General features: G+C 39.4%; 1 protein-coding gene across 1 annotated transcript; it reads left to right on the top strand.

Moving 5' to 3' along the window:
• Positions 1-8,738: 8,738 nt before the first annotated feature.
• LOC108927921 (C-X-C chemokine receptor type 4-A-like) lies at positions 8,739-10,377 on the top strand. Its single transcript, XM_018741551.1, has 2 exons — positions 8,739-8,797; positions 9,270-10,377. Exons 1-2 carry the CDS (start codon positions 8,780-8,782, stop codon positions 10,326-10,328), a joined length of 1,077 nt encoding a protein of 358 aa, XP_018597067.1. The 5' UTR covers positions 8,739-8,779; the 3' UTR covers positions 10,329-10,377.
• Positions 10,378-19,326: the final 8,949 nt, after the last annotated feature.

Below are 19,326 nucleotides of genomic sequence, written 5' to 3'. Positions count from 1 at the left end.
GTGCTGAATGTCTGCCAGCCAAGAGACAAGTACTTAGTGACAAGTAATTGTCACTTTGTACTCACTCAAGTAGTTATTAGTCATCAGAGGCTAAATTAACATTTAAATCATACAGTGTACAGCAACCCTCAACCAAAAAAGCACACTGGGAAACGGGGCAGTGTATGTAGAGATTGCTCAAACAATGTTTCTGTTTATGTCCTGTTATCCATAATGTGGATGCAATTGTTCTGACACAGCAAAATATCTTTTGCAAGAAGCACAAATGTATTTTGATCTTCCAATATCAAGACAATATGAATGTTCTTTATATAGGAACACAACTGTTTCATCTGTAGAAACAGACTCAGACATATTAATAAATAATTTTGCTGCACAGTAAAGTCACTTCAATTATTTATATCAGCTTTGTCACTTAGTCAATTGCAATCTTCCCTGATTCCGTGGGGCATGACAGGAACTGCTGAAGTCCTTATCAAGTCTGACCAGTCTTTCAAAATAAATAAGTGCTTAAACTGTACCAGCATCTCTGGGAAAAGAAGCCCAAAGGAACTGGTACACAAAAAGCTGGCTAGCTATGAGATCCCCATCTATGCTTGCAAAACCCCAAAGCATTTTATAATAGGGTCGAGAAAAGCTCTGTTTACCCAAAGTAGAACTGCTTCAGTTAAATATCCCTTGGAAATATAGTTCTCCTTTGTTTTGTTATTTCTTTAAACGTGTAAATACATGTTTACAGAATTCTGATGGAGGACATGTTTAATCAATAAACACCAGTGGGCCACAAACCTTTGTGGAAGATGAAAACATAATGTGGATTTCTTTATATACATAATTTTAAAAAGCCAGGATAGTGTTTGTGTGTCACTCAACCACAAACTTCAGAGCAATTAAATTTTTCTCCTTTTTTTCCCCATTTGTTAGTATGAAACCATACAGATAGTACTGTTCAGTAAAAAAAAAAAAAAAAAAAAACACAAGGACTGAATAAATACAGATGTGGTATGTGGATACAATATGTATGTGCATCCTGTTTCTCAATCTAATATGTTCTCTCACTGTCTGTTGTGAAATTAACTATTTGGTGCTTTGGAGAAAAGTGTCTTCTTAATAAGTAATGTAAATGTAAATGTTCTCTTGGCATGCTTCCTACATGTTAATTAATTTTGAGCATTCAGAACTTTACTCCTAACTGTGACAGTGCATTATATTAGTAGAAAGAGAGACATAAATGCAGATGTGTGATTCTTAAGTGCAGTTAGTTTCTTTCCACCATATGAACCAATGTTCATCACACGAGTAGCTGCATGAAACTTTATCAGAATATCTATGATTCCTGATCACCTTCCGAGTAATTTTTTTAGGGTGCATATAAACATTTACGTACATTACAGAAAGGCTAATCCAGGTATGATCTTAAGGTTATAATGCATGAACATTTACACCTTACATGAACTTAAGAGATCATGGATGAAGTGAGTGCAGATGAAGTGCATTTTAAGGTGCTTTTTAAATGTGTACAGAGATTCAACATTAGACAAAGAAACAAAGAAAACAGTTGACTACAGACTGGTCTAGTTCACTACAGACTAGTGTAATACATTATCAATGCTTGTATAAAGCTGTAAGAATACCTACTGGCCATGAAGGAAAGGAACAAAACACCCCCAACTGAAAGTCAAGGGAGAAAAAAAAAAAAACCTCTGGGGGTCCAAGTGCCAGTAGCTGCTCACCCCTCCTGGTCATTCTAGATTAAATAAAACTTCTAAATCAGATTACAGGTAATAATGGCGTTGTTGCTTTGTGGTAGCTTGATTTCCCAGTTCAGCAAGGTATGTCTCCTCCATCATGGCAGTTGGTCATCATCTTCAGTCAGCATGGGGTGCTTCTGTAATGGCTGGCTGGTCTCCCCAGGTCTTATTGTAAGGAAACAATGCTCAACAAGAAGAAATTGTTAGTAATTTATAACTTAAAGAAATAAGTTTTATCCATTCTGACACAGAAGTGGAAAAAACAGAAACACAGCCAAGTGGAATTAAATTTCGTGTTGATATGTCCAGATGAACAGGTAAGTCTTTTGTCTGGATATGAAGAATGAGACAGACGATACATTTCTGACAGTAACTTTTAGACTATTCCACAATTTAGGTCCTCTGTAACTAAAGGCATGACCTCCTACTGAGCTCTTATTGATCACAGGTACTTTAAGGTAACCTGCATCCAATGAACGAAGATATTGTTCTGGGTTATAAGAATCAACAATCTCACAAAGGTAAGCCGGAGCAATGCCATGTACTGCCTTATAGGTCAACAGTAGGATTTTATAATCAACTCTAAATGTAACTATGAGCCAATGCAATGATTTCAGTACCGGTGTTATATGGTCATACTTCCTAGTTCTAGTGACAATTCTCGCAGCAGCATTTTGTACCAACCGTAGCCTGGATGCAGTCTGGTATGGACAACCCAATAGTAAAGCATTACATTAGTCCAGCCTGCTTGAAACAAAAGCATTAAATTTCGTGTTGATATGCTTTTTTAAAGCACCACTTCACTTATTCCGGAATATTAAGAATATTATAGGTCACTGAGATGTATTCCAAGTCTTCAAATGGGTCAAAGACCAAGTATTGTCACTTACATAAGAAAAATGCAACTTTTGTAGTGATACCTCAGTTCTCATGTGGAGCGCAGACAGCTGAATGCAAAGTAATTACTGTAACCATTTCACCCAAGAGCCTTTAATTACAAACTACTGGTCTGAAAGAGAGCAGCAATATGGAATTTTGTTAACAGGTGTCTCTTTCTTTTTTCTCAGTCTCTTTCCCCTCCCTTTTCCAACACAAATCCTTAAAAGTAATAATTTGTTCTCCACTTGCCCCAGGCAAGCACCGTCCTGTCACCTTTCAGACTTTAAGGCACCAGATCATTGCTACATTCCCTCTGGCGAAGCAGATACAGATCGATCTCTACTTTGTTCTCAAACACCAGTTGAGCCTAGTTTTGGTGTTATGTATCAGGATCTGTGTCCTGACATTTGTTCCTTAGCAGAGGCACCTTGATGTTTCAAAAATGAACATAGCAAGAATGACAAGATCTTAAAACAGAGGTTTTCTTTCTGAAGAAGGGTGTACAGATCTAACTATGAGACCTGATAGTGTTAATTATAACCAAGATGTCAGAACTGCATCAATGCCTCAGCTGAAGCAAAGGCAGAAGAATACGCACGAGCTGATGTTATTTTTCTTGTAACTTGACATCATGTTACAAGAAGTATAACTATTTTGGTAAGCTCATGTGTTTTCTCTGATCTTTGCTTTAGTTTCATATTTCATATTTCAGGCGGTTCTGAGTACCCAAGGACTTAATCGACTTCAAAGTATGCATCCTGAATTTTTTTTAGTTATTATTTTGATGTAAAAGCATGTGATAAATTAAATCATTGAAATAATTGACAAATTTCAAATACACATCACCAAGTTATCAGATCTAAAAAGGGTTCTGAATACTGTTTACTATGATTATGTTTTTCTGGTCATTTTCCACATTATTTTGTTCTTTCACACTGAAATTTTAAAGCTGCTTTCAGTTAACACAGTGAGTGTATTTGAATTGAATGCACAGGGATCAAGAGCAGTCTTATTGCATTACCCTCAGACTGCCTACAAACCTTATCTGAACCATTGTCCTTCTTATCTAAATAAATCAAGCCAGGGCGGGCCTCCCCAGCAGTCTTGGGGGGGGGTCTCTCTTTCTGGAACCTTCTTAAGCCACATGCCTGATTTTCAGACAAGTGAAAAATTTAAAAAGGAACTAGTGCTGATCGTTTTCGGCACCTTCTGTCCCAGAGAAGTCCTGCTGAATGCTTTTGCAGAAGCATAGAGAAAAAGTTCTAAATGCATTGGTAAACAGTGTGAAAGCACCCCCCCCACACACACACACACACACACACACACACACACTCATCCATCCACCACACAGAAAGGAAAATATGGCCACTGGAGACTGACTAATCTATGTAAAACAAATTTTTTTGACTTATACTGGTCCCATTGCTTTACCTCAATTTTCCATACATATCATAGTCTACAATGTAACCGTTTTTAACTGTAAATGTAAATTCAAGCTCTTCCTGGAGCATGTGATGCATCACCAGTACACTGTGCTGAGGGGCTAGTGATATCTGTTATCACAGGAACTTTGTTTTTACTGTCATGCACTTTTTTTTTTTAATAAATGCAAATATCCTTCCACATATATGCATTTGCTTTGGATATATGTACCACTGAATAGAATACTTGCCACACATCTCTTTGTGCCTGAAAAATATGGAACTGTGTGTCAGTGAAATTGAGTTTTGATGGGTTCTGTCTAAGTGTTTGAACATTGTTGTTTTTTTATATATTGTCTCAGACATGTCCCAGGTGTAAAAACTCAGATTCACTTTCATACGGATGAGTGAACATAGTGTCACAGCATGGACACTCAGAGTACATTTCTTCCAGCTGTCAGATATTTCCCTTGTATCATATATTATATTTTGCATAAGATATTTCACAAGAGGGGGGGTGCGGGGGTGCAGTGGCACAGTGGTGCAGTGGGTTGGACCAGGTCCTGCTCTCCAGTGGGTCTGGGGTTTGAGTCCTGCTTGGGGTGCCTTGTGACGGACTGGCTTCCGATCCTGGGTGTGTCCCCGTCCAGCCTTACACCCTGTGTTGCCGGGCTAGGCTCCGGTTCCCCGCGACCCCCGTATGGGACAAGCGGGTCAGAAAGCATGTATGTATGTATGTATGTATCTATGTATTTCACAAAATAAAAGGTATTTTACTGATCATAACTCCTTCAGCACGTGAGTTCAGTTTTCTAAGCAGATTTTTGTTGCATTACCATCTCCTTTGATAATGTTGTTGGAACACATTTGATTCGCCACATCTGCTATTCTTCATAAACAAAGTTTCATTTCATCAAAACTTCCTGCAAAACAGTGGTCAACAGCTCTGCAGATGGCTTATGCAGGTGTTTAGTGTTTATGGCCTCTACACAACAATGTCTAGAACCATTTGAATGAACCGTTTGCATACCTGCCTACACTGCAGACCAACAGCAGTGCTTTTTACCTAAGTGTTGCATTTGTAGAGCCATGACATTCATTCCATCACCAGCTTTTTCTACTAAAATGATATAATGTTCATGGCAGAATTATACACTATAAAGTATTACTGGATAAGTATTGTGGAACAGTTTCAGTGATATTCTAGCGTTACAGTGTTTTCCTTACTAGAGAAAGAGCTCGAGGAAAGGCCATAGTTACACCCTGAGGTTCAAGCAGGAAGTGACCATCTAGGCAACATTCTCAACATTCTCTAGATAAGGAATATGTTTTTCTTTTAGCTGCACATTGTTTAGGTCCCCTTGCTGTCATCAGTCAAAGGCATTTTAAGAAAGACTTGAAATGAAAAATTTAGTCTTGGAGAATCTTTCAGTCTTAAATGAAGTGAAATTATGAGATTTCCTTAAGGCGATGTTATACTGCAAGACAAACCTTTATTGTTCTTAGCAGAGCTCAACCTAAAGACTGCAGAAAAAGTGTCAGTTCTTCATTTGCTTTCATTGTCAATGGTGAATCCATGAGTCGGAGCAGCTTTCTCAACCCGCAACAGTTGCTTTCTTGGTTGGAAGCGGCAGTGATGATCTCCCGCAGCACGTTTTCCAATTTGTGCAATTTTTTATGCAACCCTGATGAAACACCTGGCATCTGAGACAAGAATTTTGCACAACAGCATGAGGCAGGCTAAAACAAGCAAGCTGGATCACAATTTACCCTGCTTCCCGTAAGCTCTAGAGCAGTCAACACACCCAGGACCACATAGACCATTAGCACACAGACCACAGCACTCAGATATGATCACAGCAGATAAGATGCTACGCATTTTATGGTGCAGCTGAAATAGCATTTTACCGCAGATCAGGCGCAAGGAGTGTGCCCAACACCTTCACGTTTCACACCTTCTGTATTCACATATTTGCAAATCCGCCAACACTTGATGTAAAATCACATATCAGGAGGAAAAATGCTAACGTCTGCCCTCCTTTGCTTTCTTTTTCCACTGTAAACACCACACCCATCTTTTGGTCACACAGTCACACTTGCTTTATATCCAAAACAGGTACTTAACTTGTATTCATTAATTTGCTGAATAATTAAACAGTTCTAGATGTAAATTAAATGTGTAATTCAAAGAGTAGTTTTCACAAAGCAATTTTTGACAAACTAAATTTTCTTAATGTAAAACATAACATTATACATACAACAATTATAATTACATATTATTTCTATATTAAATTTATAGCTGTAGAGCCAGTACTGTACAAACCCCACCTATAAACACTTCTATCCAAGACATAATATAAATCAATATAAATACAAATTTGCTTCAAAATTTCTACAGTTATAAAAAAGATATTTTTACAGTTACTCCATAACGTTATTCCTGTTATCTCCTGCATTCTACTACTTCATTTTAGTATCCATTTTTTGTCCTGAAATCTTTTCTACAAATAACTCCTCACATGTCTGAGTTATATTCTAAATAAAAATGTCAGCTTTTGAGCTCCAATCACAGCAGAACCTATAGACCAGTACAGAACCTGGTGTCATCAGAAGATCTTTTGGGATTTTTTAAGAAGGGGATTCCTGATCACTTTTCATTTTTATCAAATTTCCCATAAGAAACTCTGCTTAGCAGAGAAAAAAAGAGAAGTAAGACATAAAACTTGTGAGAAAGAAATAACCCACCACACCTTTCATTTGCATCTCTGTTACTAGGAGATTGCATAGATGAAGTGTTTCATTACAAACCACAATAAGGGCAAGTGCTTTCTATTACGATTATTCTATATCTGTAATCTTATGTAAGGCATTATAAGATTCAGAGATTTAGTCCTTCTAAATAACCAAACCTTATAATATCAAAAACTGAATATATATAACGGACATTAATCGAGTGAATCAGATTTAAAGATTCCATTTAAAACCCCCTTTTGAAATTTTACCATGCTCCTATAAATTAAGCTAGAAACCTATGGATTTATCTATGTATTTGGAGAACCTGAAAAGCAGCTCAGCAGTTTTGCTTATAATATTTAATGGTTAGGGGGTGCGGTGGCACAGTGGGTTGGACCACAGTCCTGCTCTCTGGTGGGTCTGGGGTTCGAGTCCCGCTTGGGGTGCCTTGCGACGGACTGGCGTCCCGTCCTGGGTGTGTCCCCTCCCCCTCCAGCCTTTTGCCCTGAGTTGCCGGGTTAGGCTCCGGTTCCCCGTGACCCCATATGGGACAAGCGGTTCTGAAAATGTGTGTGTGTGTGTGTGTGTGTATTTAATGGTTAATGACATTTGTCAGTTGTGCATGAAAAAGGGAAAGCTTAGCCCCATGTAGGATGCTGGTCTTCCAGTTGTTCAGCATGGCATTGGTTAAGCAGGCAATCCCTTAATAATAACATCTTTTCTTAACACCAGTGTATTTCACACCATATGACTAGGTTTTTGTTGTCAAAGTGCATGCTCGTGTAATGACAGTGGACAGGCCAAAATGGGCTCCCCTGACCTTGTCTGCAGGAAAAAAGCCTGTGTATTTACCTCACTCTGCCCCTCAAACATCTCAGGTGAGGGAACCCGTATTCATTCCTGAACAAACCAAATTCTCTGGTTTCTCCATCAGGCCGTTACTCCTCAGAATGACCATATTGTTCTGAAGACAATTCCAGAGGAGCACCAAGGCACCATCTGCCACCTTTGCATAGAGGCTGGCTTTCAAATTCTACACAACATATGGATTACTGCTGAACGACCCCCAAGGGATGAGTGCAGTGTACAAAAGAGCATAATGTCATAAAGACGCACCTACACAGGGGCATTAATGGAACAAAACCAATCAATGAATCAATTTCCTTGAATTTCAAAGTGAAATTATATATGATGCTGTCTTTACTGAAAGCAAATTTTAATGCTCTTTCTGTATGTGTTCATTAAAATTTGATTGCTTTCAAACAACGGGCTTTTTGATACATAACAAAGCTCATTTCTTCATGGTAAGTGAACTGGAGGAAACCATAATACTTTATGTTAACCTTGTTTTTAATCAGCAATAATAATGAACAGCCATAGTTAAATTACATAAATTACTTAAACTTACATGGGATAATTAAAGTATTTGGGCAAATAGCATTCATGGTTTGTATTCCTAACCTTTATAAATTTGTGTTGTTTAACTTAGCAGCGATTTACCCATTTATACAGCAGAGTATTTGAATTGTACCATTTCATAATAAGAGCCTTGATCAAGAGTTCCACAACAGCAGTTACATTTGAATCAGGAAAAAACTATTTCAATAAATCAACCTTATTGAATGTTATTCAATGTGTAAATGTTATTTGACCTGATACTTAAATATTGAAGGCTTCTTAGAAAAGTCGCGTTTAGCACCTAATTGTTTCCCTTTTTATTAGTGTCCAGTTTAGAACATCCTGTAGATAAAAGGGATCTCATTTCTGCTATCAGCACCTGCCACCCTAATAACAGGAAAAACGCATTTTCGACAGGAACACAATTCGGCAACTGAGTGAAACCTGTGTGTGTGTGTGTGTGTGCTAGTTAACCCCTCCTAGGGGAGGAGTCCATGCAAGAGTAGTATTTAAAACCTTCAGAGTCACTAAAAGAACTCATAACTGCTGTAGTGCACAGAAGCTACAACCTTGAGGAGTAATAAAAGACTGCTCACCATGTCTTACCTACTAGAAGTAAGTGTTATATTATGAATGTCACTAACATTTTTCAAAGCATGCCATAAAATAAAAATACTCTTTGTACATATATATTGTTCCAAGTTTTGCACAATTACACATATGTAGTCTATTGCAAAAAGTTTTCATTTAAAGACATTTACAGCCCTGATTATAAGGGCTATAGATAAACTTATCTAATTGTGGTTCACACTGAGTTGTTTTGGTATTCATCGCTGGTTCATTGCTTAGAAGCTATTTTTTAATGTATTATGTAATGTAACTTACAATATCTGACTCATGTATAACACATGATATTTTTACTCAAGTACTTAAATGCAATGAGTGAGGTTTGAACCCTTCAAGTTACTAGTCCAAACCGCTGTCTGGTACAAGTACAATGGTAATGGAAAGTTTATTAACCCATTGTATTAGAGTGTGGAGAGCCTAATCTTCTACAGTTGACCTGTATTGTTTTCTTTTTTTGCAGCACATAGTATTTGACAATACCTCTGAGTCTGGATCCGGATCTGACTTTGAGCTTCTGGATGATTTTGACATACCCTGTGACGTAGCCCAGGGCTCTGATTTCCAAACGATCTTCCTGCCAACAGTGTATGGACTAATTTTTCTACTTGGAATCATTGGCAATGGACTTGTAGTAGCTGTGATGGGTTTTCAAAATAAGTCAAAAACCATGACAGACAAATATAGGCTTCACCTCTCAGTGGCTGACCTCTTGTTTGTCCTCACACTGCCTTTCTGGGCCGTTGACGCTGCCAGCAGTTGGTATTTTGGAAGCTTCCTCTGTGTCACAGTGCACATGATCTACACTGTGAACCTCTACAGCAGCGTACTAATTCTAGCCTTCATCAGCTTGGACAGGTACTTAGCAGTGGTGCATGCCACCAACAGCCAGGCCCCCAGGAAGCTTTTGGCAGAAAGGGTGATCTATGTGGGTGTGTGGCTTCCCGCTGCCCTCCTCACTGTACCTGACCTGGTATTTGCCAAGGCCCAGGACACAGGCACCAGGGTAATTTGTGACCGCCTATACCCCTTTGAGACCCTCACCATCTGGACAGCTGCATTCCGCTTCCAGCACATACTGGTGGGCTTTGTCCTCCCTGGCTTGATCATCCTTATCTGTTACTGCATCATCATCTGTAAGCTCTCCCAGGGCTCCAAGGTCCAGCAGAAGCGCAAGGCACTGAAAACCACCGTCATCCTCATCCTGTGCTTCTTTAGCTGCTGGTTGCCCTATTGTGCAGGCATCTTTGTGGACACCCTGGTGATTCTCAATGTGATCCCCCACAGCTGTGGTCTGGATCAGAGTCTGCAAATGTGGATTTCCATCACTGAGGCACTGGCATACTTCCACTGTTGCCTCAACCCAATCCTCTATGCTTTCCTGGGAGTGAAGTTCAAGAAGTCTGCTCAGAATGCATTGACTGTGAGCCGAGGATCCAGTCTGAAAATTCTGTCCAAGAAAAGAGCTGGCCTTTCATCAGTCTCTACAGAATCAGAATCTTCAAGTTTTCATTCTAGTTAACAGACTATTGCATCATAATAAGACAGCTGAAGTGGAAAATGTATAGATTTGACAAGTGGACTAAGTCATGATGCACTGTATATACTTGTTTAATAGTTTTTTTTTTTTTTTTTTGTATGCCATTCCATTAATTACTCCTCCTGTACATTTAAGCTTGCTATATCTTTATGTATACATGTCAAAGAAAATGTGCAATGTTCAGGCAGTGCCTGTTAAGCCATTGACTGGCCATATCTATCTCAAATTTGAATATGATCCTGTTATGTAACAGATTTCAAGTTTAGCTAGGAACCTTTGACAACAGAGCTAGAGACATTGACAAGGTTTGTATTCACCAAACATCCAAAGCTGTATACATAAATTACAGTATCTCCATTCTGTATAGTTTGTAATGTGCTTTTCTTTATATTTTGGCATTTCCATCTGTTGATGAACTGTTATTTATTGAGACTGTAGATCACATTGATTTTCTTATGGATTTTTTTCAAGTGTACAAAACATCTCCATGTTGCTGCTTGTAAAATTAATGGTCAATAATAAAAATTCTAAGGTATGTAAAAGAAACTGGAGTGTCCATTGCATTTGCTCTGCAAACAAACCCTCATTTTCACACACGATATACACTTTATAAAAGATAAGATCAATGCAAATGTGACCTCTTGATCTGACAGAAACGGGGGTCTCCCAACACTGCTGTGAACATCTGTGCTGTTTCAGTGTTGCCCATTCATTCAGAGTACAAAGACTGTAAACTTAATCTGAGACTGGACAGAGCTTCTGTCATCCCCCAGGGGGCTGTTTTGTTCCATTGGATTCATTATATTTGGTTTAGGTCAGAACAAAAACAATGCTAACCATATTCAGGTGGCCTTCAGCCATGTTACTGCAAGGCCTAATTATCTTAACACAGTGTCAGTGGTGTGATGCGCAAACATGCCATTGTCAGAGTGAAAGTTTGAATGGGTTGCCCCTAGTAACCTCTGTCAGACCCGATTGTGGAAAGCCTTTAAGATAAACATGACAAACAAGAGAAACCCCAGCAATTAAGGGACTCATTACAATGTGAAGGGGTATGCATAAGAGCGTGACCAGAATACACAATTGTTCTCTCATAACCCGAGACTGATCATGTTGTACTATCCCAACTGTGGCATAATTATCATAAACATTAGAAATGTTATTGACATTAACAGACAATTGCCTGTGCTCACAAAATCTTGTGACATTTTATATCTTGCCGAGTAAAAAGTGTTCAGATTTTATGCTAAAGAAATGTTAAGGCTAATTGCAATGAGGAGAAAGATGGAATGAGCTGCTCCCTCTGGAATACCTTTACACTATTAATTAATATTAATGTAATGCATAAATTGTACTTTTGCTGAGATGTACGTTGCTTTGGACAAAAGCGTCTGCTAAATGAATAAATGTAAATGTAAATGTAAGTAGAAGCTAACTTTACATCTAGTTCTTTAGCATTCATTTTATATTTACAGCAGTAGCTTCCATAGCATGTGCATAGTGATGATGGGTTTTTCTTGAAGGTACATGGGTTCATTATAATTATCGCACTGAACTAGTTCTTGAGTCTCAGTTTGGTGAGACCATGGAAAGAAAACGAGAATGAAAGTGCCAGTAGAAGATTTAATAACAAACTGTTTAATGAGTTGTGGGGCATTTTGGACAAATGCATTATTTAAATGAATAAATGTAAATCTTATGCATCTCATTCATCTCTTCATGTTATCAGCATTGCTTTAGATAAATAAGGTGTCAGCGTAAGCCATGAAGCTCAGAATTTTTAAGGAATTCCTTTCTTCAACTCTGGCTCTCTGCTGTTTGATGTGAAAAAGTGCCAGAGATGTTTTTCATTTGGAAATTGTGGGAAATATTACCCCATTGACATTAAAACCCACGTGCTCCTCTGTCTAAATATTGAATTGTGTCATTAAAGATCCATTGAACTCAGCAGAGGTCCCCTGTTTGGGTTCTTAAGAGCTACTTGAAAATCTCTCAGCCAAATGGGAGCCTCCTGAGCTACTTTAGGACATACTCCATTATTATCGGCAATGCAGTGAAATGGATATTTCCAATACCCGACTTTATAAATAAGCACCCTGCACAGAGGTACAGGCTCACCAAAGAAAATATCAATGACTGCCACATGATGCATCTCAGCAAAGCAGGTGGTAAAATCGCTGTACTGTTACAGCTGTGAGACAAATGCTTCTGTGATGGATATTGTATCGAATAATGGGTGTGTCCCCTCCCCCTCTGGCCTTACGCCCTGTGTTGCCGGGTTGGCTCCGGTTCCCCCGCGACCCCATGTGGGATAAGCGGTTCTGAAAATGTGTGTGTGTGTGTGTGTGTGTGTGTGTGTGTGTGTGTGTGTGTGTGTGTGTGTGTAATATGCATTCTAAGAATTTGTTAATTGAAAGAAATATTCTTTGCCCTTTGCCTTTTGTCAAAAAGATACATAAGCTTTCCCTGTGTCATCTGTGTACTTAGTTTTATGTTAAACCTCACTTTGAACAATTCACCCCTATGTTTAGAACAGCAGCATAAAATATATATTTATTGGATTTATTAGCTCAACACTCAGCCCCAACACTTGTAAAGTGTTAGAAGGTAAAACTGTTGAGGTACTCAGTACAGGAAATATGTCAGGGTCCATTCTCTTACTTGACTCCAGAAGACTATAGTGTGGCTTTGTGCATATAATGATCATTTTCAAATTAAGTTTACATTTACATTACAATGTAAGTTTATAGCAGTACTGCGACACAGAGGTCAGTGTAATAAAAACAGCTCTGGTTCACTGCACCCGGAAGGCCTTTTTAAAACATGTTTGTATTGTTTTGGCTGGGAAGTGGTGACCAAGAAGGCAGCTTTCTGAATCAGGACATCTTGAGAGCTACTAATAATATTCTAATATTGAGTGCATTATACATTTACCGACTATTTTCCCTGTGATCTTCGAATAGCAGCTTTATAAAGCTGATAACTTTTAGCAGCACATCTTACTTCATTTCTTGATGCCATTAAGGGGTATATAGGAATAAACCATACCTTTCAAATAAAACTATAATAATACAGAAGTAGTGGATGATAATGTTTCTTATTATTGTTATCCATCTATCCATTCAACTGTTCTCCAAAAGTGCTTGTTTAATTCATAGTTACAATTGTCCGGCGTGTGACACAACCAGGATAGGACACAAACCCATTGCAGGGCAATCACAGGCATTCATTCACTCCCTTGCTGTGGCAATCTTTCAGCATCTTTCTCAATGTACAGAATAAGGACAACCTGAAAATGTTTACTGTATTCAAGCTATACTAAATTAAATTCTAAACATTAAAGCATATTAGATTAGTACTCTGACATCTGAGTTCAGGTCAGTGTTTCTTTCAACAGAAAAACAGGGTATTTAAAAAAAAAAAAATAAAAAAACAGTTTTCAAATTGCCAGCTGGTCAGACATGGGCATCACTTTCAATACTGACAGATGTTACTATAAACACAAAGAGTCACTTTTAAGCCAAACTTCTGAAAGTGAAATTAAGCAAATCACTTCTCATTTAAACTGTTAGAGTGAGGTTCAGTTTCTTGGCAGTTTCCCACACTTTGGTCTTTGAATTTCCTGTGGAAAATTACATCAGGCTTTGTATACTCTTTAAAATGTATGAAAAAAGATTTTAAATGAGCCTCAACAATTGTTTGTTGCAAGAGTAAATAAGTGCACAGTACCTCAAACTCACACACGCACACTTTCTGACCCGCGGGGAACCGGAACCTAACCCAGCAACTCAGGGCGTAAGGCTGGAGGGGGAGGGGACACACCCCAGACAGGACGCCAGTCCGTCACAAGGCACCCCAAGCGGGACTCGAACCCCAGACCCACCCAAGAGCAGGATCCGGTCCAACCCACTGCGCCCCCCCTCACTTCAAACTCTCTTGACAGAAATATTACTTGCTGATAAACATAGAAATACTGATCATTTTGATTTTTTAATGTACCAGAGAGTAGTGCACCACTTCCATTAAGAGAAACTGGTAAATATATATACTCTGCACATAAATTATGCTGTTTACCAATGTTTCCACTGACCTTTCAAGCAGAAACCAGACAGCTTTGGAGGTATGTGTGCTTAAAAAGTAAAGCTGCGTTGCCTTGAAATGGTTCTTTCATGGTGTAAAAGCAAAATGTTGACCAAACTGCTAGTAGGGAGGAAGCCTGGAGGTCCAGCTCTGAGGGAACCTGATACTGGGGTTTTAGTTTCTGCTGGAGACAGCCGTGATCATTACCAGCCAAGACTGAGTGATGGGATTAGAGAATAAGACATGAGGTGTTTCCCAAAACACATTAGCTGAAAGGTGCATTTCTGTTCATTCAGACCATGTGTCCTGCACCAGTCCTTTGTTGTGTTCTCCGCACAAAATTATGTGGGCTGGTTGCCTTTCTCTTTGGTAAATGAACAGGCCTCTGTAAGAAAGTCTCAGTTTCACGAGGGCTGAAAAATGATGTCAAATGACCTTGTTTTTCCAAGTCAGGTTACCTTATCGTGAACTTTTGATCTTAGATTGTCAAAGTGAAGTCATTATTTATACCGCATCCTGCTGGCTGAGCCCCTCCACCACCCCTACAACACACTGTGCGCTCAATACACTTGCGTTTGTGGTGCTCTCAGGGGTGGGTGTCCATGCTTGGAATGAAATACCATGTTAACAGTGTCACACTACGACACTGATTGTATGTCTGCATTACTCATTCCACCTCTGTAAACTTTGTGATGTGTGAGGCCCAAATGTCACGATGCCAACTCAGCATGTTTGTGTTTGCTTTGAAACTTTCCAACTCGTGCCGCAAGAAAAGTAGATTTGAGGTTTCCTTTTGCTATCAAGTGATAAAGCCTACAAAGTTTGTTCCTGCAAAGCAGTAATGAAAACATTGCTATCACACATGATCTCGCATTCTGGTTTTTTTTTTTTACAAGTCTTATTTTATATAATTAGGTGTGTTTATTGCAATCAGCCATCAAAGTATAGAAGATCAAAGCAATGTACGATCCTTTTTCACCAGAAATACTGCTGCTGGGTATCTTAAGTGTACACGAGGCTCGGAATACAGATTAAAACAAAAGATGGTTAAAGGCAATTTGAGACTCACAGGCAGGTGTCTCTAGTAGACATTTTTGAGGGCACCTGCTGTTTTCATTGTGTTTGGTTGTATTGGCTTCATTGTATCACCTGGGAGCCCTCAGTCTCCATGTTTCTCATGCGCTTGTTATTTCCTGTGGTATTTGTGCCGCTGGGAGGGAATAAACTAGGAAACCCCTGAGTGCTGGCCTTCCCTTCCCAGCCTCACTGCTAGTGCTAATCACCTAATGGCCCTAGTTTTGATCTAGATGATACAAGCACCAGCCAGTCATAACAGTGAACTATGGTATACTCAGCGATGTGATTTCTGCATTTGATCTGTAAGAAGACTCAAAACACTGTTTATGTGGTCAAAAATAGACAAGTATCGCCCTTGTCAAAAATGTTTTCATACATTTGGAAAAAATTATGAATTATAAAAGCAAGCGTGTTGTAATGTCAGGGGGCGCGGTGGCGCAGTGGGTTCGACCGGGTCCTGCTCTCTCGGGGTGCCTTGCGACGGACTGGCGTCCCATCCTGGGTGTGTCCCCTCCCCCTCCAGCCTTACACCCTGAGTTGCTGGGTTAGGCTCCGGTTCCCCGCGACCCCGTATGGGACAAGCAGTTCAAACAGTGTGTGTGTGTGTGTGTGTGTGTGTGTGTGTGTGTGTGTGTGTGTGTGTGTGTGTGTGTGTGTGTGTGTGTGTTAACTTCCTGCACTTTTAATCCTCCTAAATGACATTTTAAAATAATCATACACGCTCTCACTTACATATTTTGTCTACTTCATCTCTTTTCTCCCTTGCTCAGCCAACACCTTCAGATGTTCAAAATTCAGTCCTAGAATTCCTCTGTTTGTGGAAGTGCAGGACAACAATAAGACTAAATGCAGGTTATCTTAAAAGCTTTCAAAGGCACCGGCAGCTGAGGTTGGATGGAGGGGCGGAATAAATTTTCCCACATTTTAAAAACTTCCTTGAGGAAGCAGAAGAAATAGACCTGGAAGTTTACTTAGTTAGCCTTGTTGTTAGGAGGACTTCCTGCTTCGGTGTGTCAGAGAAGAGCGGGCAGGAGACACAGTCGAAGAAAAGAGCAACCAAGTAACATAGGAAAAGCAAGGATGGGGGGGTCCCTGTCTGAGGGGTCCCCGCTCTTTCCCGCACAGCTGTTAGCGTGACGTCGGATCGATCTCATGGAAGCAGCTCAGGCTTAGAGCTAGAGGATGCTCATTGTTTCAGGATTCCTGCACTTGTATGCTTGTTTTTGTCCTCCCAAACAAAGCCCTATTATGCTAAAAAAAAAAACTGCCTACCTGCAAAATATTTTATGTAATAGGGAGAGGGAGCAAGAGAAAGAAAACTTCAGTGATCTTTTTCATATTGCTGACCCACTCTCCCTGCATTCATAAACCATGTATATCTATCTAGAATAGAGAGTCACAAAGTACTTGCAAAATGCCCTTTTGCAGAATATTAAAATGTCCAAATTAATTATTCCACAAAAGTGAGAAAACACTTTTTTTAAATATCTTTTTGTATCATATAAAAATCAGATAACTGAATATGTTATGTGATTTACCCACTAGTGAATGTGAAAATCAGCGGTGTGGTGGCACAGTGGGTTGGGCCTCCCTCCTGCTCTCCGGTGGGTCTGGGGTTCGAGTCTCGCTTGGGGTGCCTTGTGACGGCCTGGCGTCCCGTCCTGGGTGTGTCCCCTCCCCCTCTGGCCTTACTCCCTGTGTTACCGGGTTGGCTCCCGTTCCCCGCGACCCCGTATGGGACCAGCGGTTCTGAAAATATGTGTGTGTGAATGTGAAAGTAGTTCTAGGATGAGCAGAGTCTTGTAGTAATTCAGTGATGTTAATTTACTGGGCAATGATGTCCCTTTTTTGTAGCTGAGCAAATCAGTTACAAAATCGTTTTTAATGTACAGCCCTACTGTTTCCAGAATGAGGTATTATTAAATACTTATTAATTTACAGAAATATGTGCTCAGATGTTTCAGATGTTTTTTCAAACTGAAATGTAAAATTTATTGGGAAGGATTGTTGACAACTTCTGACTGAGCTCATAGGACCGTGGTTTTACTTCTGACGGTAAACTTGTTTTGGTTTCTAAAAACTGATTTTCAGAGATAATTCAAACCCACAAAATTATGTTATATGCTGAAATATTGGGCTTGTTGTCTCAATTGATTTCCTGTTTTTCACTTTTAGAAAAAAATGGTTTATTGTTCACAACCCAAAGAACTGCATTTTAGGTATTGTGGCTTAGTCATAGCACACCATGGGTGTATCCCTCATTGTGCATATATCTGGTTTCCTAAGATAAATAAATCATATCAGTAGTTTCAAATCATTTATAAACAATTTGAAAGAACCCTCATCTCTTGTACTGAAAAGGTCACTCAAGAGAACAATGTTAATGCTACTAGATACCTCAATGAAGAGTCTTTTAAAAACTAGTTCTCCTCAATTCAAAATCATGCAGAACTTTATGCAGTATTGGCATCAGACTGGTGTTTCATGGATATTTTAGTTTTCTTTTAATTTGGTCTCAGCAGAACTTTCACTGGCACCAAAGTGACTTGTTTTCTCTTTTGAAACAGCACACACACACACACACACACACACACACACACACACACACTGACAGAAACCACTGGTCCCAAGCGGGGTTGCAGCGAACCGGGGCCTAACCTGGCAACACAGGATGACAGGCTGGAGGGGGAGGGGACACAGCCAGGACAGGTCAAAACAGCATGTTTGCAATAAACAACAAAAAACTGAGACACGTAGGGGTTTCGCATACATTTATTCAATGCTTTTCTCTAACTCAATTTACAGTGTTAAAGCATTAGTAACTATTTACCTCTTTATACAGCTGGGTAATTTAGGGTATGAACTTCACTCAAGGGTACTGCAGCCAGAAGTGAGGCTCAAATGTGTAACCTTCAGGTCAAAAGACAACAATTCTAACCACTATGCTACCAGCTGCTCCATTAATAAATCACTGCTCCTACCCTTTCCTATTGTGTAGAGTTTATTGTGTGCAATAAAGTACTATTTTTCTTCAGAATCTGCAATCATATTCAAAAAATGCTAATGTAAATGTAAATGTAAATATACAATCTGCGAAGGAGATGAAGGATCCCTTGACAAGCAGAAGCATTTTTGTTTCTCACCATGAAGTCTTGTACAATGCATCTCAGAACTGGAAAACATCCTGAAATTAAATATACAGCACGTACGCCATTGCACTTGTTCATGAGAGCCAAAAAAAAAAAAAAAAAAAACAATAATGAATAAACCTGCACATTTGGCAGTGTCACAATAGTTTCCTTCCAGGATGACTTCCATGTCAAGGATTGTTTCCCTCTACTGTCTATTCATTCATTCAGCTCCATAGTTAGGGATGTCCTTGACAGAGCAATAACATCCGGATTTACGCAGTGAAAAAGCTGCTGTCTGAGATCTTAAGACAGCTGTTTCCATAAGTTATAAAAGAAAGAATCCCAAAAGGAAAGACCCTAAGTGGCCTCCTCTCGTAGAAGGGTCACTAAAAAGCTGTGAAGTGTTTATTTTGCAAAGTGTTAATATCTTCTTGGTTTATATCTAACCTCAAAGCTCAAGTGATTTGCAGACGGACCATCGTTACTAGTAAAACTTCTTTCACTCGTATATAGCACATGTGTTAACAAATTCTTGAGTTCCAAGTCCATAAGTCACTGTAGATCTCAAATGCTTTTTTGCATTTATGTTTCCTCCCAGGGGGGTGTGGTGGCGCAGTGGGTTGGACCGGGTCCTGCTCTCCGGTGGGTCTGGGGTTTAAATCCCACTTGGGGTGCCTTGCAATGGACTGGCG

The sequence above is a fragment of the Scleropages formosus genome, chromosome 12, assembly GCF_900964775.1.
Source record: "Scleropages formosus chromosome 12, fSclFor1.1, whole genome shotgun sequence".
Taxonomy (NCBI): Eukaryota; Metazoa; Chordata; class Actinopteri; order Osteoglossiformes; family Osteoglossidae; genus Scleropages; species Scleropages formosus.
Note: the sequence above shows the minus strand (reverse complement) of the source record. Positions and strands in the feature narration are given on the sequence as shown.